The sequence below is a fragment of the Pseudophryne corroboree genome, chromosome 4 (assembly GCF_028390025.1).
Source record: "Pseudophryne corroboree isolate aPseCor3 chromosome 4, aPseCor3.hap2, whole genome shotgun sequence".
In the NCBI taxonomy this organism is placed as follows: Eukaryota; Metazoa; Chordata; class Amphibia; order Anura; family Myobatrachidae; genus Pseudophryne; species Pseudophryne corroboree.
The window spans coordinates 662,230,207-662,254,782 of NC_086447.1; the positions used below are offsets into that span (position 1 = coordinate 662,230,207).

General features: G+C 41.2%; 1 protein-coding gene across 2 annotated transcripts in view; it reads right to left on the reverse strand.

The window, feature by feature from the left end:
- Positions 1 to 24,576, reverse strand: part of KIF26B (kinesin family member 26B) — a 707,075-nt gene that overhangs the window by 385,688 nt on the left and 296,811 nt on the right. For both annotated transcript variants that reach the window (XM_063917809.1, XM_063917810.1), the window contains one exon: positions 12,573 to 12,739. In XM_063917809.1, the coding sequence (XP_063773879.1) occupies positions 12,573 to 12,739 (167 nt within the window). The remainder of the gene's footprint in view (positions 1 to 12,572; positions 12,740 to 24,576) is intronic.

The following is a 24,576-nucleotide window of genomic DNA, read 5'->3' on the forward strand; positions in this document are numbered from 1 at the left end:
GGGCATATCTGGCTCTGCGGGCACATGGCACTGTGGGGGCATATCTGGCACTGTGGGGGCATATCTGGCACTGTGGGCACATGGCTCTGTGGGGGCATATCTGTAATCTGGCGCTGTGGGGGCATATCTGGCACTGTGGGCACATGGCACTGTGGGGGCATATCTGTATCTGGCACTGTGGGGGCATATCTGGAAATGTGGGGCATATCTGGCACTGTGGGGTCATATGTGGCACTGGGGGCATATCTGGCTCTGTGGGCACATGGTACTGTGGGGGCATATCTGGCACTGTGGGGCATATCTGGCACTGTGGGCACATGGCACTGTGGGGGCATATCTGTAATCTGGCACTGTGGGGGCATATCTGGCACTGTGGGCACATGGCACTGTGGGGGCATATCTGTATCTGGCACTGTGGGGGCATATCTGGCACTGTGGGCACATGGCACTGTGAGGGCATATCTGGCACTGTGGGCACATGGCACTGTGGGGCATATCTGGCACTGTGGGGGCATATCTGGCACTGTGAGGGCATATCTGGCACTGTGAGGGCATATCTGGCACTGTGGGGGCATATCTGGCACTGTGGGGGCATATCTGTAATCTGGCACTGTGGGGGCATATCTGGCACTGTGGGCACATGGCACTGTGGGGGCATATCTGTATCTGGCACTGTGGGGGCATATCTGGCACTGTGGGCACATGGCACTGTGGGGGCATGTGTATCTGGCACTGTGGGGGCATATGTGTTTGAGGTTTTTACCTGTGGGGTCCAATGTGTTATTTCGTGTGAGGCAGTCATTACACTCTGTGCAGCAAGGCTACGTCCCTTTTTTGTTATACCACGCCCACTTTTTGCTATACCACGCCCCTTTTGCGCGCACGCCTTAGGCACGCGCTATTAGTCCTCCTAGGTAGATCACAAAAGCTTTTTAGCTTTCAAAGTAGATCGCCAACTCCAAGTCTGGCCGCCCCTGATATAGGGTTAGTACAGCATATGTGTCACATTCATTCAAGTACGGAACGTTACTTTGGTGTTTTAACCCTTCCATATAGGGTTAACACAGCATACCTGTTACAAATGGTTACAATTGATTCAAGTCTGGAATGCTACCTTGCTGCTACATAATAACTTCATGCACCGGATGATTACCAGCATAATTAATTGAGCGGACCTCAATCCTGTCCAAGCATATTGTTTTTAGAGCATAGCATACTGCCTTTTAGACTGCTATATAATTGTGCATATGCATTATTTATTGTTTACTATGTGTTGAAAATAAAATTATTTTTTATTTATTTTATAAGCGCTCCGTGTCAAATTCGTTTTTTTCCTCATAGTATTCTATATTTATGGTCGGCTACTGCCCGTATATGGCATATCGTATTCATTAACACAATACTTATAATAAATCTTCTCGCAGAAGAGGTCTAACTTGATATGATACAGAAAAGGATGATTTAAGAAGGTAATTTGAATTAATATTCAGTGAATATAATGTACAGTCATGTGAAATATAAAGTACACTCTCCTTCAAATCTGTGTTTTTAAGTATAAAGATATTATTAAAATCCATCTAGCTCTCACCAAGTTTTAAAATTCAAAGTTATTTTGTTTACAAATGTATCAGTCTCACACATCACATTTGAAGACTTTTGACCCACTTTTTTCCGTATTACACTGCTGTCTATTGACGTTTGAGGACATTTATCCCGAGTTCTAACTTTGTCTCTGCCTTTTACAAACACCAAACCAAGCATGTTTTTTGTATGTAATATTATTGCCCCTTTAATTCCAGATGCCAATACCACTGAAGATATAGCAGTTTTGAAAAGAGCTGCTTAGTAAATTTATCCCCAATGATCCAGAAAGCTGGTAGTCCATTAATCGTTGTAAACTCTCCTCTACTTCTCTTTTATTTGGACCGTATACACTACAGTATATATGGTATTTTCTGTTTGTTTTGGGATCCTCTGTACATTATTTCTTCAGGAATGTTGGAAGCTTTATTGATATGGAAGCAGCAGGAGTGCAATTGATTTCTCACATATGGCTCCTTCATGATGGCTTATTTTTTCGTTTACTAAACAACAACTAAATAAAATCTTATGGTTCATTTGTCCCATGAATTTAGATTTATCAACAAACATTTAGTAGTTACTAGACAGATGGCAAAGATTTGGAAAATCCAATGTTGATTTTCTTCTATCTCTAGTTGGATGTCCCCTTGCTACTTCTCTAATACTGAGGTCATCATCTTCCCCTCCCAGTGTCACTCCTACCCTCATAATATGCTAATAGGGGTATTCAAAGGTATATCTTAATACTGTATATAGAAACAAATCTCCTGACTGCCTGACTCATCAACGCCCACCCTAAACTCCTGGACCTATAAACATGAAATTTGGGGTGTATATTAAGTCCATGCCACAGCACCCACCAAGCAAGGATTTTTTGACATTCAACCTAAGGTGGTGAAAAGGGGTAAAATGCGTTTTCACAGATTCCTCAATATCTCTTAGGCCTGCTGAGATATCGAGTTGATTTTGGTTTTCAAAGGTTCCTAAAAACTTAAGTCAAGATTTTGTTCTCATAAACCCAAAAAAGGGGCAAAAATAGAGTACAAGTCTGTGGACTCAGTAGTGCAAATGGATGACACGGTCCACTACCTTGTGGAGTTACTCAACACCCTCAACCCTCCTGGCTTCTCAGCCCAGAAGTTACTTCTCAAAGTGGGGGTTCCAGTGTTGCTATGGAACCTCAACCTGCCCAAACTCTGCAATGGCTCCAGGCTGCGAGTTAAGGCCCTCCACAGAATCATCATCGAGATCACAGTGTTTACGGCTATGCTCAGGGGAAGTCGGTGTGCATACCCTGCATACCACTCATACCATCAGAGTACCATCACCTCTTGAGTTCAAGAGGCCGGAGATCCCTCTAAAAGTCTGCTTTACAATTACCATCAACAAGTCCCTGGGGCAGTCGCTGAAGGCGGCAGGGATTGACTTGAGGCAGGACTGCTTCTTACATGGGCAGTTCTAAGTGGCCTGCTCCAGAGTGAGCTCACCCAGTAGCTTGGTGATCCTAGCACCTGAGGGAAGAACCACCAATGTGGTTTACAAAGTAGAGAAAAAAAGGTTTATACACATCTTATAAATCACCTTTAATTCATTCATGTCATATTAAAAGATGTTTATATATCTTCATTTATTTAATCTTGCTACTACCTGTCCTTGTGTATCAATGCCTACTTCCCTATAGATTGTAAACTTGTGAGCATGGTCTTCCTAACTCTAGACTGTCTGTTATTACCTCGTTTTTTGTTCACTGTTTACAATTGGTGTTTTTTTTAATCACTTGTTTCCAACTGTAAAGCACAACAAAATTTGCTGCACTATATAAGAAACTGTTAATAATAATAATAATAATAATAATAGCACACATGTCCATTAATATATATTTTACTGTACCATTGTGGACAACATCCTAATTTAACCATCTTATTTTAGATAGCATAACAGGAAGATTTTGCATGGCTGTAGAAAGAATACAGTCATACAATGCAATGACATTAAGTGCCTTATGACAGCACATTTTCAGCTATGGAGCAGTATTTAAATTGGAAACAAATGTCTGCCTGCAGGTCACTTATACAAAGAATAATTGTGCCTACGAAATGAAACGTAGAGAGCGCCATATGTGTATGCACTGCACTAGTAAAAATCCTGTAGCACTAAACTTCATGACATTTCCCTTTCATCTCTCATATGCTAAAACAAAGTTAATGGGGAAATGACATCAATCACATTACATACAGTACTGCTGCCACAGACAACATCTTAAATGAAAACAGACCCCCTTCCTCAGGCATATTCACTCAGTCTACTCCAGACTTTGTGCTAAATACATATGGTGTTTTGCGATATTTGTATATATGTCCCAGCTGTACACATCCCCTTCTGTTATTAATATGGACACCACATGAAGTAGTGTAATAATAATATAACTGTCTGCATGAAACGGTTATCCATTTGTATATTGCTTCTATGTACCTCATTTGTAATAATTAATACGTCCACTTATACCATCATACTGTGTAATAACTTATTCTCAATTTTGAGACTAAAATTTACTGATTTAGGAATCTGTAAAGCAGTCCAATATACTTATTTGAATAGCCTGTCTCCCTACACATGATGTTGGGTTTGTTTACTTAATCTGACTGACATCTAGTTGATTACAACCATTCTTTAAAAATGTGGGTTACAGAAAGGTTGGCTCCCTTTTGAGCAGAGACAGCTCCTTCTAACTTGAGGCTTACCAACTTACAGCAAGGATGCTTAAAGCCTTAACCAGAACCCACAGAAGTTCAGTATTGTGTTGAAGTATAAAAAAAAGTCCTTTGTGTTACTGTGGGTGACCTGTACTCTGCAGAGAGACAAACGCTTCAAGGAAATGAACCGGCAACTGAAAATACCACAGGTTTGATTCTCTCACCAGTAAGCCTGCTCCAAAGACTTCACATCATATGTTGCTACAGAGTTGGTGCTGGTATCCATCACACAATGTGTCTAATTTAATATATAGTAGTTCAGCACAGTTACATATTACTCTCCTAGTTTTATTTCTTTATATGCCAACATCTTTCACATTATCTATTAGAGACAAGGTTGGAAAACTAATCAACCACAAGACCTATGTTGATGTTTAGTAGGCGGGACACACTTACTGTATACAAAAGCAATCTTGTGTCAATTATACTAGGCGCTCCTTTACATCAAATGTGACAATAATAAACAGAAATAATATATGGGTTCAACAATAATTAATATACGTTCCTGAACCAGACTTGTATCTTCAGCATATATCAATTGTTGCAGCTTGTGGCTTTTGTAGTACTCTTGCCTAATCGTCATTCCACTGAGGAGACCATGTGAAACAAAGAAATGGATGAAGAGATCGTGCAGTACCGTTTAAAATGTATTTAATGTTCAAACATACGCACAGACAATACACCATAAAAACAAAAAGAACTCTATATTAAAAAAGCACACATCACACAAGGAACGTACCAGCAATGACCCAGGTGTTGTAATTACCGATTTGTTTGAGAGCCAAGAAGGTTCTCAAACAAGTGTGATGTAATTAGTTCCAGAAAGCCTCCCGAGAAAACGGCACTTCAGACCCGATGATCACTCCTCCAGACACCGCCCGAGTCCGCTTCTGTGCTGCACCGACGCGTTTCAGGCCTTCCTAGGCCCTTTTTCAAGGTAAGTGTGCCCGTAGCCTATTCTGAACCTGTTTTATTCACAGGTCCACCAATCCCGTATAAATCCATAATCTTAGTAAAGTTAAAACACCTATACAAAAAATAGCCACCTTCACTCATTTACCCTGGTTACCATGGTAACCACATCGATCACATGACGGGTCCAATTGCTCCTATTTGTGCAGCGGAGATGTAATGTCCATCTAGGGCTTCCGTCCAGTCAAACTTTGAATGTGCACCTCCGCCCTCACTATATCACTAACGTATTAATTTCCTTTGCCCTCAATGCACAGGCTTATAGCGAGACGTCACTTCCGGACATTTTGTGTCTCTCCGTTGCTAGGTGATCACGGCTCTCATAGGCAGCAATCTCAATCCCGTCTCTATTTGTACAAAGCACCTCCGACACACTTACTGTACAATGCATGTGTTGTGTGATTGAACTTCCGATGCTAGGGGTTTGCTCTATGATCAGACTTTCTGGACAGAATGTTTGCATTCTGGACATTTGCTCTTGATACTCTATCCCCGAAAGGCCTCAATGAAAATACAGAAATTAATAATATATGAAGGCCTGTTTTTGATTTTGTTATCTGCTCTTGTGTCATTGTAATGTCGGCTTCAGAACGACTATATTCTTAAGGATTATCACTGCCAAAAAATACTACTAGGATACTTCTTTCCCAATCTCCATCATTATAATATCCCTGAGGGGATCAATAGCAACACTATTGCCTTGTAAATGGGTCATATGAAGATTTCTTCATTATATACTGGTAGTATAACAAGGTAGTTTATTAACAGGTTGTCCTTTATTGAAGTAAGGTTTGATATGACCTACGGTCAAATATATATGTTTAAGAAATGTGGAATAATACCTGACAACTCGCTCCATTGCTTATACTAATAATCCCAAAAAATCTGTCGTAAATTTGAGTGATTCACTACAGGCCTAAGGTGGGGATTGAATCACTCACCCTACAGTTATTACAATATAGAAGTTAGGCGCTAAGCCAGGGAAACGCCAGTATATATTTAGACTTTTTGTAAACCATAGTAGAGTATAACGTTGACAATAAGTTTGGTCCGGACTAGCATGGAACTGGAACTAAAACTTATGATAGGTGCACTAATAAAGTAAACATTTTCCTGGAATACATACGGTCCGCAACCAATTTTCCTCTGAAGCTTGGAATATACAGTAGCTACCGTAAAGAATATAATAATATATATAGTGAATGATGGTATTTTTCTATTCTACTAGTACTGAAAAAATGATGTGCCTCCCTGTATAACAGTGTTTAGAAAAATGATGTGGTATTTATAATATAATAATAATAATAATAATAATAAAGATAACCAGAAAATTGTGAGGTGGATTCAAACCACGACCTTGTGGTTATATCAAGACAGCACTATGCGCTGAGCCACAGGGCTTCTGTCTGTTAAGTGCCTTCTTTAAGTTATACTTAACATATGCATATACTCCGGAGTACGAATCAGTGATGCCCTAAAATGATTTTTTAACTTTGTAATATGTAATTATAATGCACATAAGTATATATGGATAAGGATCTATGAAAAATTATACACATTTATCACGTTTATTACTGTTATTACTATGATTATATTAAACCAGCATACTGTATTATACCAAATGAACACAGGTGCGCTAATGGAGGAAGAAATCTGATTTGCTGATGATACCTCTTTAAATATGATTTACACCTGAGCACACCTACAGTATATACAGCCTTCTGAGGAAACCGCTGCATATTATTGGCAGAGAAACGCATCAAGGAATTGGGACTCATCCACACTGGACGTTATTCCACGTTACACAGCCGCTAACAATCAAAAGGTTCTATCTGGACATCGCTTGTTACCTGGATCCCACCTGCAGCTATGCTCTTCCTCCCCGAAGCCAACGGGGCTAGCATTGTGGTAATAGAAAGGGGGACAAATTACCTAATTAATAAAATATGGAACTTAGCATCAATGGAGTATATAATCGCTCTTCTCCATGACACTGTGCTGAAATTTCATGCGACCTGAGACCCTTGGTACTCTACATACCACAGACAGTTGCCTGGGTCAGAGTGAAGCAGGTTTTCTCTGGATATGAAGTGTACAGTATGTTGCCTTCCTCCCATCTCCATCCTTCCAAACCCCACTTCTCACCACTTCTATCTCTTAATTCATTTGTCTGTGCGGTTTTTATTGTTACTCTTGTTTTGATGGATTATCCATAAAATGAATAGTTGGACAATAGTTAAGCTGTATACATTCTCTACTGGGCTCCATGCTTTATTTATATTACAATGTACACATTATACAATTGCTTTTATGTATGTTGTATTCTTTTCCAACTATTTTCATAAATAAAGAGGTAAAAAAAATCTATTGTAAATTTAGGGGCATATTTACAACTATCTACCGGTATTTAAAAGATAATAATTTTTTATCACCACATTGCGGCAATAAGACATTAAATATCAGGGAAATGTCATAAGAAACTTCGGAAGGGACATGGGCCAGTCCCTGTGAAGTGTAATAAGTAAAGTGACTGGTTATGCAATCACTTTACTTTCAGGACTGAACCTAGAATAGCTTGCAAGCAGCCATTAACAGACGGCGTTAGATATCAGGAGGCAAAGTAAGCTTTTTGGAGGTTGACACAGATCGCAATCTAAATAGAAGTTATTTGCGAAAATAGAGGGAACATCTTAATACATGTATTTAGTTAATGCAAAAATGTGCTCTGAGAATTTTCTGCGAAAACAGCTAATATATAGGCCCATTAATCAGAATGGGCCATAGTGCTTTTTTCACAAAGAAATCTATTTATGTTATGTTCATTTAACCATTGCACCAATCCGCCCCCCCCTTGCTCTCAGCATGATTTACTGTACACTGTTTACTTATTCAATTTACTAAGCTACATGTGCTATATGAAAGAATGCCAAATTTAGCTTTATTCTGTTCAATGGTAAATTAATCAGTTAAGAAATGACTTACCTAGGGAAGCATGGCATTACGTCATATGGTGGGGCAGATGGTTGTAGTACACATCCCCATGTAGTGTTCAGCTATCCTAAGCTTTTTTGTGTGGTGCAATATGATAAAAAAAATGTATATTACGATTCATGAAATTATTAAACTTATCAAAACTAATATTGGCAATCATATTACAGTGATTTTGTAGTAACTTTGTGGTGCTTACAAGATCTTCAAAGAGAACACAATGAATCAGGCATTATGATTGCTACTCAATGAGGTTGCACATACTAGTGGTTGGTGGCGTTCAGATGATAAGGCACACTGTAGATTGATGTAGAAACCATGAGTTAAAGCAATCTGTTTTAGCCCATCTATGGTTACTGACACATCTACTTTGGTAGTAGGCTGTAATTACTTATGGGTATAGTCCAGGATCATGATTTCAGAGTTCATAAACGCACCTCATAGTCTGTGGTAATGAGCTGCCTCCTGAGCTGGTGTCCAGTGGCTTGGAGATTTCTGTATGCAGTTTTTTGTGTTATTATATTTAATGGTTAATTATTTTCACACAAAAAAACCCCCCATTCTGGCTACTTTTGGTTTCTGAGCGGGTGAAGAAGGGTGTGAAATTAGCACTACATTTGTCATGTTAATATGTTAGATCTATATATTTATCGTAAGCCAGTACCAGTGATGGCAAATTAAAAATATCAAACACCGTTATCAGTAATGCACCCCATAGTTCAATACATAGTATCATTCTGATATATGCTTACACTATGGATGTGTATATGGACTTTTTGAAAAATGAAAGTGGTTAAAAATAGAATCATTTTACATTGACTGACAGCAGACTTAAAGGCGGTTACAACATGCTGTACTAACACAAAGCAGCTGAGGTGCTCAATCACATCTGGAATTTCAAGGTCAGAAAGTGACCACGAGGACCACACCTTCTCTATGAGAAGTAATAGTGAGCATTTTGTTAAATTACTCACTTGAAAATCTTAAGCCCCGAGAGTACTGGCTATGCTAGAAGTTGTCAGTAAGGAATTACAGTATCCTGAGTCTGGAGCTGTTTAATTCGCTGGCATTACAGCAGGCAGTGAAGAATTGTTTTGTCCTTCCATGACTCCTCTACTCTGTCTTGGATCTTCATCTCTATGCTTAACCTTGTTCTAAGATGGCTTAATACATCTAAATGTTTCAGAATTATAATTAAAGCAAATGCTACTGATATCTAATGATCCTGTGCTTAAATGTAATTTTTCCATTTATAAATTCACTTGTTCACAGCCCAATTGACTGAAATATTATTTTTATTTAAGAATGTGATACTATTCTATTTGTTTCTGCAGTCTGTCAAACGCTACAAGGTAAAATCCCATGGCAGCCTTACATTTCAGCTAGAACAAATTCTGCATCTTAAACATGCTCATCACTGTCCATTTCCTTGGCAACAGTTTAGGAAAGATTACTGCAATTTTAACATTTAGTCTAAATAATAATCATTCAAAAAGGGACAAAGAAATATAGTGTGGCATATACTGAATGGAAAAGCAGGGGAACCAAATGCTGGCTGAGAATGCCTAGCACAATAACAACCCTGCTCAGACATAATTGAGTACAGAATAACAAAGGGTCATAGGATGTTTGAAATAAATAGTAGGTGTTTTGCCTCCTATTGTATAAACCAAAAGCATTATGATAAAAGGTTTTTCATACTCAAAATTTTGGGATTGATTTATAGTTCAGTCCATCAAATGTTGAATCGCGGCCCCCCGTTTCCCCCCCAAAAAAAAATCACATTAAAAAGAATGGTATAGTTAGAGGTTGTCAGGCAGCTTTGTACCGCTGGCACATCTATAACGGACGCAGGGGCTGCAGTGCATATGGGTCCCTAGGTCGTGGGGCCCAAACAGCACAGCCTCAACTCCATTGCATTTACTTACTTCCTGGTTATCCTGCTAGCCACTGGCACCACTATTCTGGTGATTTCATCTGAAATAGAGCACTAACAAAACATTTCTGAAGTAGTCACCAGAGATAATGATGATGACAGAAATTTGGAGCAGAAGACTCATTCACGTTGACATAATCATAATGTGTCGGCACAATCATTTTTCATTGATGACAGAAGCGCTCAGACATCTGCACACAGGTCCCTTCCACTGTGAAAACACCCCTGCTTCTCACCTAAATTTACACTTCTCAATTGGCTTCAGTCCTGCAGAGACCCAAAAGCATATGACGAAGCCCAAATGAGCATCATATAATACAACAATCACTAATATATTACATCTGCAAACAGTAGCCCTTTCACAGAGTAGGTTTGGCGCAAGGCAAAACATTGTAGGATATTATAAAGAGGAAGTACAGAGGGGGATGTAAAATGGTTTCATTCTATTTGTGAAATACAATATGCAGAAGTCAGTCCAAACTTCAGATAACAATGCAGACCCCAGTCCTCATTTTAGATTCCAATATACAATGCAGACCCCAGTCTGCATTGTAATTAGTCCTAGAATGGGGATTGTGGTCTATCTTGTATAATGAAGTCTTCATGGTACACTAGGACCTGCAATCTAGGGTTTGCAGGACTGGGGTCTGCATTGTGTGCTGAGATCTGAAATGAGGACTGGTTTCTGCATTGTGTACTGATATCTGAAACAAGGACTGGGGTCTGCATTACAAATTGAGATTTAAAATAAGGACGGGGGTCTGCATTGTATACTGCACAATCACCATTCTAGATCTCAGTGTGCAATGTAGACATTATTCCTTACTGTAGAATCCTATGTACAATACAGACTGTATTTCCCAATGCAGGACCCAGCTTACAATATAGGGGGTTATTCAGAGTTGATAACAAACCAAAAAAGCACACTAATGGGCAAAGCCATGTTGCACTGTAGGTGGGGCAGATGTAACATGTGCAGATTAGATTTGGGTGGGATGTGTTCAAACTGAATTGTAAGCTGCAGTGTAAAACTGAAGCAACCAGTATTTACCCTGCACAGAAACAATATAACCCAACCAAATCTAACTCTCTCTGCACATGTCACAACTGCCCCACCTGCAATGAACATGGTTTTGCCCAATTGCTAACGTTTTTGGTTTGCTAACAAGTCTGAATAACCCCCCCATAGACCTTATTTAGGTCTAATTTTCACCCCTGACTGATGTGAATGGCCAAATATTCTCTGTAAAGTGCTGCGGAAAATATGTGTGTGCTATGTAAATAACTAGTAATAAATAAATAATAAATAACCCCTGTCTCTTCCATCACACAGCCCACCAAATGAAATTTACAGAAGGGAAAGGAAATTTAACATAATCAGTCAATTTGCTGGTAACAGATATTGCCTATATGAAGTTATACTAGTGGAAGCAAAAGAGGTAAGAGGATCAGAGTGTTCAGGAACAGAGTGCCTGGTGGTGATATATAGGGGTTACAGCGTGGGGCTCTCTGAGACCCTGAGACATAGTCACAGCATCCCCTGGTTAACATTTCATTATTATAGCAGACACTTAATAACAACTTGTATGACATTTCATATAACAAGCCAATGACTAATACTACTACTGTAACAAGTTCAAATGGAAAGTAATGTGCTATATAAAAAATTAAGAGATGATTTCCTGTTTCAAAGGTAGCATAGTATAACATGAAGAGTACTGCAGCCTTTACATCTGTGTTTCTCAACTCCCAAGTTTGAGCATCCTCAACAATCCTGTTTAGAGGACTGCTATGGGTGTAGTATGGTATGCCGGCATACCAGCAGCTGGGCAAGTGCAAATGACCCCATGCGGGCACGATGGCGTGCTACGCGCGCTATGCTATTTATTCTCCCTCCAGGGGTGTCGTGGACCCCAAGAGGGAGAATAGTTCTCGGTATGCCGGGTGTCGGGATTCCGGCGCCGGTATACTGAGTGCCGGGATCCCAACAGCGGGCATACTGAATACCACCCCTTCTGTCTATGTGAACAGGTAGGATATTTACAGAACTAAACCTGTGCAAGATTAAAGAAAGCCAAAAAATGATTACCTGTTTTGGGGCTGAGGAGCGGAGTATAGAAACTACAGCATACTAATAGATGTATAAAGAAAGCTGTAGATAGATGGCAGTGCTCTAAAGTCCTATGTTTTTCCTGCCAACATGTGATACATTATGAAGAATGGGTAATTTGACCATTATTGGTGTGGTGGCAGCATTAATCTCTTTCCCATTTGCAGTATTTACAAGGTGTCCTCAACTGGAAACTGTAGTTTATACATATTGACAACAGTAATAATCATACCTCGCAAAAAATGATGCAGCCACTGAGGTTCCAGTAGATGTTTCACTTGTAACAAAGGTAGTGTGTGATGCAGGGAAGCTGTATACGGAGGGTTTATCAGTGTTGTAACGGTTCAACGCTGCCTCGGTGAGACCCTCCCGACCAGTGTCGGTCATCAGCTGAGAGATCTGGAAAAGAGACAGAAACATTTTTAAAAAAAATCTTAGAAATCATTGGTACTCGTTTCTCTATACAATTATAAAGCCTGTTACATAAGTATTAGGGAAGCATTATATCCAGGATTTAGCCATATACAATTTTTTTCTTTTTAAAGAAGAATCATATCAGAAAGATATTCCTGTGGCTTTCCTCTAGAGCAGTAGTTCACAAACTTTATTGAATCATAGCACCCCAGCGTATCAGCATTTTTCCACAGTACCCAGAAGCCAAAAGATTCTTATTGATAAATTCTGCAAAAATCCATAGGTGTAGTTTGTGGGGTGTAGAGGGTTACGATCCTGGTTGTTCACATATTTTATGATTGGCAGCCCCCAGATCTAATTTTGCCTATCATATGGACCATAAATAATTTGATTTGGTCCTGGACGACCAACTCTTGGCTCTTGCAATTGACCCACCAAAACCAGTTTGGGAACCATTGCTATAGAAGGATAGTTATAATTTTCAGGAGCTAAAAGTACCATTTGGGAACCTCCAACTTAGCTTAAATTTGAACATGTAAGTCTGGTACAACTGCTGAATACATTGTAAAATAATTAATTATTTGGTTAAAACTTTATTATGCATCCTTAATAATCAGTGGCGGATTTTACCTATGCCCAACCCCCCTCCCCCCCTTCCCAGTTAAATCCGGCACCCTCAGAACTGCGATAGCAGAAGGAATGCTTCCCATGGGAACCCACTCTCCTGCTAATTCGTCATCCATTTCTGGCTTCTATAGAAGCCAGCTTGTTCAGCAGCGCAGGCCCTAAGCCCCTTCCCCACCCCTGCTGCCGATGGACCTAATCTACGCCTCCCAGTGACATCAGTCACCAGGAAGCTAGCCCAGGGACTGCAGCAACTGGGATTTGGGAGGAAATCATTCAGCCCCCCCTCTCCCCCCCACACCCTGCACACATTTATAGATACTCCATAGGTAGCTCGGCAGTTCCACATCTAGCAGGACAGCACAGAGACCTAAACACTCATCAGACATAGCATTAAAACTACTGACATGTGAAGTGAATAACATTAATTATCTCATTAGAATGGCACCTGCCAAGGGATGGGATAGATTAGGCAGCAAGTGAACACCCAGCACTGGAAACAGGATTAATGGACTAGTGTAAGAAGTGACTTTGAAAAGACAAAATTTGATGACTAGAACATCTCCAAAATGGCAAGTTTTGTGACGTTCCCAATATGCAGTGATTAGTACCTACCAAAAGTGGCCCAAGGAAGAACAACCAGTTAAACAGAGACAGGGTCATGGTCACCCAAGGCTCTTTAGTGCATGTGGAGAGTTAAGGCTAGCTACAGAAGCTCTTCTGTGGTCCGAGCCCTCCTGGAGCTTCTGTAGTGGAAATTGCTGAAAAAGTTAATACTGGCTATGATAGAATAGTGATATTGTGCATTGCAACTTACTGCATATGGTGTTGCATAGCCGCAGACCAGTTAGAGTGCCCACGCTGACCCGTCCCCCAGCAAAAGCGCCTACTATGGCCAAGCGTGTGTCAGAACTGAATCATGGATCAATGCAAGAAGGTGGCCTGGTCTGATTAATCACTTTTTCTTTTATATCATGTAGAAAGCCAAGTGTGTGTGTGCATCGTTTACCTGGGGAAGAGATGGCATTAGGATGCACTATAGGAAGAAAGCAAGCTGGAGCAGGCAGGGTGATGCTCTGGGCAATGTTTTAATGGGAAACCTTGGGTCATGGCATTCATGTGGGAGTTGCTTTGACATGTATCACCTACCAAACAAATATCCACAGGCGTTGTGGAAAGATGAGGACCAATGTTTGCCCACCACTGATCTACTCATGTACGTAATAATCTGCAATTACAAGGTAGTATTTCCCAATGTCTCAATTGCAGCTGCAGCTTTCTGGAACTACAGTCCCCCAGGATAAAGAGGACGTAAGATAAACCTCAGGAGTTTCAGGTTACAGGAAAAATAAGTTAAACCATGGAAGAAAATCTTTGGAATTGGGGTGATGTGACTGAAGAAGAGAGAGGAACAAAAGAAGAAGCCAACAAGGCAAAATGTGCAATCAGCCAGGAGTATGGACCTAAGCAAACAGCAATAGAAAGATACATAAAGGAGTCAATTCAATTAGGTAAAAGTTGGTTTCTATGGGCCATTCTCACACCAAACTCAAAAAGCGAATTACATTTGCAATCCAATTCCAAATTCATATTGATTTTCTAGATGAAATTTGTGATTTTTTTGTGAACACCCTCCTGAGCAGGTAAAAAAGGTAGGGAAAAGTACCTCGAGTATTTTCCTTATGGCCATTAACAACCTTCTATGTGGTCATACTATCTCAGGATGGTTTCCCCACTTTTTCATGCACATTTCCCAGGTTGCATTAGCAGAACAGTTGCCCAACCTCGCTGCGACAACCTCAAATTGTTATTTCTAATTGGATCTTGCATTTCTCGGGTGTGCGCAGTCCTGTGATGTATGCGAGTTTCATGAAACTTGCTTCTGCAAACTCGCACCTAATTGGATTGACTACATAGTGTGGAGTAAGAAATAAAAAACAAATGAGAGAGACAAGCTGCTTCTGAAAGACACTGTACAAAGAGACGAGCTGCATTAAAGAAATTGCTGAGAATTGTGGTGCTACAGCCAGACCAAAGATTATATCCAATTAGCTGCGGTAATTTACTGCTGCTAAATGACTTGCCCGGGGGTATCCTATGAGCCCCGATGCCGACACTTATCAGGGATTGTACAATTATAAATATACTATAAATGTATTCAAGCTAAAAGGACTACATATATGTTTAACCAAAAATTCATATTCATCAATTTATTTAAAAAAAATTAAATAGCACTATGCTAGCATTTTATAATTCAAAGCAATCAGTTTCCAATTTCTTAGCTCCATAGTTATCATTTCAGTACATTGGAAACGATCTGGGAAGTTTACGTAAATCTCCCACTTGTCTGTGCTCCCAGACTAATGTTTTTGTTTTGCTCCTATCAGATTAGCGGCAGCCAGGAAATCAATGACGTGATGCCACTGGATGGAATATTTCTTCCAAATAGTGAATCCAATATTGAGAATTAATGAGCTCTACCAGATGCTCCCTATCAACTTACATTTATTGACAGTTTTACCACTAGTGATTAAAATGTAATTATCTTTAGAAGTAGAGGAATGACTGGTATGGTCATGTGTACAGTAAGACTTCCCTTGTTAAATATGGTTATCTGCTTTCAGCTTTATTGGCAGCCAGCACAATGTGTTTCTTTCCTATAGTAATATAGTTACAGACTAAACCTTTTAAACCTTTTTAGATGAAAAAGTGTAATGCATCAGTCTGCTAGAAGATGAATCTTTAAACAATAATGACTTAATTATTAGAGTCATTGCCTTGTTCTTCTTCTGAGATTATAGCTCCAGCTGCCTGCTGGCATTCTAGTACAGGCTCCATCCATAATGTAACACTGACGACTGCTGCAGAATGCCAGAGCCTACCTGTAACCGGTGGTGAGCTGGAAATTGCAGTGCTGTAGGACTTATATACAGAATGCAACTAAATATTAAAGGGCCTCTTGCTGACCAGTTGGCACCGCGGATGGCTGCCTCGGTGCTGCTCTGCCAAGCAGCCTTTGTTTTTAGTCGTACATGTATAATATGTCTAATATGTCGAGTCTATTGTACAGTTGCAATGTGCAGTATGAACTCATATGTGTAATGTTTGTAATGTATGCTATGTTTTTCCCCCCTTCTTATGCTATGTATTCCCCCTTCATGTTGCTGCTTGGCGATGCATTGTACCACAAAGAATTCCTAGTGTACGTGAGTACACCTGGCCAATAAAGCTGATTCTGATTCTGAACTGAACGTAAGTTGGCCATAACTGCCCCCATGTTGCTTACATGGAACTTAATACATATATCTGCATATATGCACAGCTGCAGGTATCCTGCTGGTGCATCCACCCCTATCTGCACATTAGTTTGCTACTCACCACCAACATCAAGGTGTATTGCACCAGTCTATTCTGCAAAGTTCTCTTCAGTGGACCTGAATTTGCTGATCTACGCCTAGGCTTGCAGCTTAGTGCATGGGATCACAGAGCAAGATGATAGTATTTTCAGTTAAGCACATGTGCAATGCACATATACCATGCTAAAAATACAATGGGGTAAATTTAAGATGGGATGTTGCTCATGGTAACCAACCAGATTCTACTTCTCATTAATCTAGCACCTTCTAGAAGATTATACCTGGAATCTGATTGGCTGCTATTGGCAATATCCCATCTTAAATAGAACTCCCATCTAAGTAAATGTACCCCAAAGTGCTACATGTAATAAAGATTCCTGATATCATCTTACTATAATAATTTTACTTAAACTATATATAAATCTATGCTGAGCAGTATTTGTGTTGTGCACAGGGTGGGCCATTTACAGGTAATGGTGTAAAACCAAGGAGAGGCCATCACACTTCATAAATGAGGTCCAATGAACTATGCATTCAACATTCCACATAAGTGACCAAAGGTGACAGTCGTGTGCATGAGTACACATGGACCAACAGATCCATCAGCCATTCAAGAAAGAAAAGGCCACTTGATTTTAGTAGAAAATCTTTTAATAAGAACTTTAAAAAGCTTACAAAATATATATGTGGGAATACAATTAATTATTTCCTGGTTCCGTTTAATCTGCTTTTTTTTATCAGTCTTTCACACCTCTCTCTCTATCTCCCATCCCTGTCTTTATATTTCACACCACCCTCCTGGGAGGCAGCAGCGTAAACTGAACAAGTCTAGTTTGGTTCCTTTAATATCACAGGCATTGATCTTACAGGTCACTGACCTTTCTCCAGCTCTGTCTCATGTTGTGGAAAGAGAAGCTACTGGGCTGTGTCAGCATGTGGGCCATGTAAAGGGCACTAATGATCCAGAAAACAATCTGCCTTCAAGGCAGAGTGAAACATGAATCTCCTCAGTTGATGCCCACACCACAATGTGTCAGATTTAACCCTCTTACCTGAGTGTATGTGAGTAGTATGCCACCAAATCAATCACACACACATAAAGAAAACTACACAACAATCTCCGCATTTGTAACAATCTATATTTTTCAATATGTTCCACCTAAAATTATTCATAGTGTAATAAAATTTTAACTAGAATTACCATAAAATTGCAACTAAATTTATCAAGCTATTACAAGGATTAAATGTTAAGAACAAGTGTTAAAGAACTGTACTGTATTTATGTATATTATATTTAAAGTACAAAAACCCGGCTGTAAAAGAGGTTAGGATTGTCCTTTTCACAGTGTCCCAGCCTAGTTTATTTAATAGCTCTGTATATTATTATGCAAGTCAGACATATATTTGAGGCCCTACAGTGAGTCTTTCAAATATTTGTACAATCTAAATATATAACGAATGATTGTGATATTGGTTTGATTGCATGCACTTGGTGCAGATTACATTAGGAAGAATCATAATGATTCTAGATAAGATTACGATGAGTGAAAAGGACAGGATCTAATTACATAATGCATGGAAGTGTCCTCTTTTGAAAGCTTTAAGGGAGAGTAAGCAGAATCTGTCATTTCAATCTTATTAATTATCATTATTTTAGTCTTGTTTATTTATATAGCAGCAAAATATTACAGCACTTTGCTGAGATAAATCATTCAGTAGAGCTTACAGTCTAAGATATTATCTATGTATGGGATGTATTTATGTGACTGGTGGTCGCCAGTCACAATACCGACGGCTACATCCCACCCCCCTCAAAATCCCGACAGTCGCATGCAGACCAGCAGCTAGCCACCGAACCCGTAAGGGGCTTCGCTGCACTTATATTGCTATTTTCACTTTATTTAGCATGAAAGGTTTAGCTTACCAAAAACGTTGACGGTCTGAAACAGCCACTAAATTCTACCTGTCAGGAAACAGCGTTCCTTGTAATGTAGGGAAATTCCCACTTTTGAAAAAATTATTTGCACAATACCGCTTCACTTATTCTGTATGCTGTTAAACCCACAAAAAATGTGCACCATTGACAATGAAATTAATGAAACCAGGCATAATGATAGGGATGACCCAGCTGCAGCAATGCATACAACACTGCATATGGGCAAAAATATGCATTTACCCCTGTGCAAGTTATACGGACGCAGTGTTACATTCAACTATGCATCACCCCATAGGCATACTTGCCTACTCCCCTGGAATGGCTGGTAGGCTCATGAAAATTGGGTGGCACCCCTGACCGCCCAGAAGAGTGGCCAAATCTCAAAGGACCAGCCACTACCTGCTTGCAGTCGCCCACTTACTGAGTGAAAGTGAGCGGTCCAGGCGGCCAATGATGTCTTTTGCACTGAAACACATCATTGTTGCCCCATCCCCAGCTTTACGATGGCGGAAATGGTGTCACTGTGTAGCAGTGGGCAGGATCACAATGACAGAATCACCTCATCATGCCCACGGCCTGCCCAATTTCCCACGATATGCTGTCACCACCGAAGTCGGCAAGTATGCTTATAGGGCTGTTTGATCATGATGAGAAGAGGTCAGGTCATACACAGTGTTTCTGCGTCCTATGTATGCCTTTAGCAAATAATAAACATTTTTAAATCCACTTAAATGCTTTAAACTATTGTTTTATTTGTAGCTGTGTTCTGCAACCATACTCTTCTACTCCAGTCCGGATAAGCACTGCCATTCTCTGACTATTGTATCTTTCTGTCTCTATAGTTTCTGTAGTACCATGCAAAGGTGTAACTACCACAGACTCCGAGGCTGCTGCCTAATACTTTTAGCACATGTTCTGTACATATAAACCTTAGGGATGAGTGTTACTCATAGTTGCCTACCTTGCCGCACCATCCTCCGGGAGGCTGCAGCGTGGTAGGCTAATGGAGAGTGTCCGGTGGCGATGTGGGCGGTCCGGGGACATGGCCGCGTGGAAAGCGAGCGGTCCGGGGGGAGTGGCACCATAGTCACTTCATCGTAGCCCCACCCCTGCTAGAGAAAACAGGCACTGTACAGAGGGGGGCGGAGCTACGATGATGCAAATCACGTCATCGTATCCCCCTCGGACTGCCCACTTGTTCTCTGCTGTGGGTGGCCGGAGGGCAGTGCAGAGGCTGCCAGCAAAAGCGGGACTCTTGCCCACCTTTCCGGAGGGGGGGGGGGCAGGAAGGAACACCCAATCTTCGGGAGCCTAGGCAAGTATGGTGTTACTGTTCGAATTATTTTTTAGGCAGAACATTAGAGTAAGCATGATACATACCTTTTCTGCTAGGATTTAAAAATGCTGTCACTTTGAAATATAGGTACATCAAAAATAAAATAGAAATCATCAGGTAAAAAATAACATTAGTTTCTACAGCACTTCATTCTAACAATAAGAATACATCACTCTCCTACTGTCTACTCATAAAATATGATGTTAATGTCTACACAGACCATCATCTATCACACATCTGAAGATAAGACTCTATGCATATTATAATTCTAGCCTGTTCCCCCAGGCCCGGATTCAGTGGTACAGTAGGAAAAGAAGTGTGAAGTCCCCCAGCTGCATTTATTAACAGCATTACAGCATTGCATATATCCTACATTGCATTTGTTGTGCTGCCTTTTGGGACTATTTGGACTGGGCAACTGGAGGAGCAGTGACTGACTGACAGTGAAATACAGTGAATCCAAATGGTAAAATGTTATTTTTATGTTTCTTATGAGCACATTTAATAAAGATTAGTTTGTTATAAGGGTAATACAGAGTGATTATTGCATTTTCAGACCCTCTATTTGAGACTGTGAGGAACGTGCTGCTAGATCACTTCCTTCATTACCGAGGCGAAGCAGGAAGGAACTTAGACAAAATGTATCTGGTCTGCCGAAGCGGGGCAGTGAAAAGTCCCTCTTCCGGCGATGCCCCCCTGAGCACACAGCACATCAGCTTAGTGCTCTCACCTTGCACACACCGCCACATTAGTACATGGGTGGAAGCGGTATCAGTGCACATAACATGTGCTGATCCCTCTTCCCCCCTAATGTCGTTTCATACATTTACCCCATAATATTTTATGATGTGGGTAGTATTTATACAGCCAGAAACTAACAAATGTTTCTCTCATTATTAAAGTAATTTTTAAACACTAATTAAAAATTAGTATTGCTTCTTTAATACAATAAATAAATAAATATTGCACTCAATAAAATAAAACTCATTTTCTCACTAATGTATTAATCAAATAGTATTTCCCTCATAAGAGAATTAACAATGCAACAATATTTTCCATAATAATTGTCTTCATTAATAGGTGTATTGTGATTCCTATGCTTCTGATTGGCCAGTTTAGCTTTAAGTCAGTTTTATGACAGTTTAGTAAAAATCCTAATATTAAAACCTCCCACAAAACCCACAAAATATAGACATTTTCAGTGGGTTCCAGGACCCCATCATAACCATCTCCTATATAATAGCTCAGATCTGTCACTCTGTCACTTTGTGGATAACGCTGGGCGTGGCTATGAGGTCTCATTGGGTTAGCAGCAGGTCTATCACACCCAGTCCACAGCTGATTGGGCAAGAAACGCCCTCCCACACAGGTTACATCCAATGGGAGGCTCTGCCCTTTGGCTGCTGTGTGTTCGCAGAGCCGGATTAACAATGGGGCTGATGGAGCTGCAACTCCAGGCCCACACCCAAAAATAGGCCCGCTGCATCTGCAGCAACATACCCTCCAACAATTTACACTTAAAAATCGCTACAAATTTGAAAAGGGTGCCCCTTTTCCTATACTTTCAATGGAAGTTTGGAGAACCAAAAATTGGTACAGACCATAAAAAAAAAGGCACTGTACCTGCCAAAAAGGTACAGTTGGAGGGTATGCCACTGCATCTGCAGCAAGTCTCTGCGCTAGACGGGGGGGAGGGAAATCCTTCTACTGCAGCGTCCTTTGTCCTTCTGCCAGTTTGCCTGCCCCCTCCGGCATCAACAATCCCCACTCCCTAGCCACGGTGCAGGCCACCGGCATAGATGTGTATGATAGACCTATCTGCGCCGCATACTCTCTGAGCCCCGGAGCCTCCTCTGCGCGTGGTGTCACAGAAGTGCCTCCCCGCCACAGCCAAGCCCAGATCCCCAGAGGCCGTCACTCCACAACACAGCACCTAGGCTGCCGGCCTGGAAGCCCCGAGATGGCTAATGTAACGGATAGAGTGGATGATATCGCGGGGGTTATGTCTGGACGCTGAATCAATGTAAAATGTGACAGTGCTCAGCAATGCAGTGGGTGTGCAGTTTCTTTGACACTGCACAGCACTCTCACCTTTTACATTGATTCAGCGAGTCAGTCAGTTCTGCCAGCCAGTCACTATGGTTAGCGCCAGTGTACAAATGCGCATTACAGGGAAGTAGACGCACTAAATAAACTACAGCTCCAAGCAGCCCTTAGCGCCGAAGCATTCCGGCACTAAGACCGGCTGGGAGCTGTAGTTTATTGAGTGCATCCTCTTCCCTGTAATGCGGCGCGTTGAGACACTGGTGCTAACAATAGTGATTGGCTGCTTCCAGGATGAGAAGCAGGAGAAGTATTACCCGCTTCTCCACCACTCGCAGTACCTCCGGGCCCCATCCGCAGCACCCCCACACCCACCTCCACCACCCGAGGTGGCTCCGGACCCCCTCCACCACCACCGCACCTGCCCCTACCCCACGCGCACCACCACCGCACTCGCCCCTCCCCAACCCGCGTCACCATCGCACCAGCCCCTCCCCCACCAGCAGCACCCCCGCAACCACCCCTCCCCCACCTGTGGCACCCCAGACCCCTCCCCCACCCGTGGCACCCAAAGACCCCTCCCCTTCTGCGTCTCCCCCACACCCGCCACTCCCCCAACAACAGCACCTACTAGATGATTCGTCAGGCCCTGCGTGCGCTGTTCACGCCGTTGCAAGGGGCTACAACCCCTTAACCATCACAATCCCTTTATCCATGCAATATTTAACCACTCACACAATTATGATTGGAGGTAATACTCCATATAATACAAATATTGCTCGCCACAAGGGCGTGCAAGGGTTAAGGGGGCATAGCCCCTTATGACAGTGTGAAGAGTGCCAGTAGGGCACAATGAATCACCTAGTTGTATAATAAATACAGTGGTATGGTGCTTCAGTTTGCTCAGCGATGTACAGTGGTTTAAAAGGCCCAGCAAAACCAACACTTTTTAATATTAGCTCTATGTGTCTTTGGAATCCATCAGTTGGTTTTGGATTGATACAAGCAGAAGCTGTAACAAATATCTATCTATCTATCTATCTATCTATCTATCTATCTATCTATCTATCTATCTGTCTGTCTGTCTATCATTGTTATATTATGTGTATGTGTTATATAAAATTTACGGGTCTATCTACTATTAGTACACTTGCTGTGGTGATAAAGCCGCTCCTGCTTCGCCTGCTAGCACTGCAAAGCAGGAGCCGGCTAGCGTGCTGTGGGGGTCCTTCCGACCCAATCGCAAGCTGTGCTTCTTCGCAGCCGTGCGATCGGGTAAAAAATGCGCTGCAGCCGCATTGCACAGGCGCGTTGTTGCACGGCCCAACGCCACTAACGAAGAAAGCGGACGCAGCAGCGACCACAAGAAGACTGACAGGAGGAAGGCGGAACTGGGCGTCAACTCACCGTTTTCTGTGCGTGGAGATACAAACGCAGGCGTGTAGAGGCGTTTGGAGGGCGGGTGTCTGACGTCAATTCTGGGACCTGCAACTCTGGATTGATCGCACAGGGTAAGTAACTCTTACCCTGGTCTTGTTCTACACAAAACTTTTTTTGCATAGCAGGGCTGCACTAGCGATCGCAGACTTACTATGCAAAAATACACTCCCCCATATGCGGCGTCTAGTTGATCGCACGGGCTGCAAAAAGTTGCAGCGTGCAATCAACTCGGAATTACCCCCTGTGTACTAATAAACCTGCTGCTCAAAGAGGATGACATTAAGTTTGCCCCTCAGCAGTGTCCTTTTAGAAACTTTGTCATCTGTAAATCAGGAACTATGACAATACCCCAACCAGGGAGAAAGGACTCAGACACAGAATAGGTCAGGTAACATAAGGGGGCTCTGGGCTGGCACATAAGAGGAGGTCTCAGCAAAGTATCCTTACCTAATTGCGGGGAGGAAACCTAGGAGGAAACATCTTGTCGCCCTCCAGTTCAACATCTTTTCTTAATATGGCACTCCAAGAAAATGGTTTGACCCCCTGGTCTACCATATAGTTCTTTGTAGGTGCAGCCCTACAATGTCTGCCATTATGCAAACAGTTTATCTGCTTTGATGATTAGTGTGAGTTAAGTTGTTCATGGCTTTGTACAGTAGCTTTGCCAGGTGAACCACAAACATTGTACACATAATTTCATAGATATACTGTTTACAGTCGTGTAAGTTGTGTTTTCTATTTAAATTTTCCTTTTAGGTGTATTTACATAAATCTGTCAATTTATCTTAACATATAAAAAACTTTACATGCTGAATTTATACAATTTAAAACAAATAAAAAATGTGTAGAATAATTAGTGAAATTTTACAATCATATAACATATAAATAATTCACCTTAGGGGTGAATGCAATAGTTTTGGGCGACGCTATAATTAAATGGGTGTCCAAAAGAGCAATTCAATTGTTTTCCGGGCGCACATTATTATTATTATTATTATTATTATCCTTTATTTATATGGCACCACTAGGGTTCCACAGCGCCCAATTACAGAGTAAATAAACAAATAATCAAAACAGGAAAACAGTG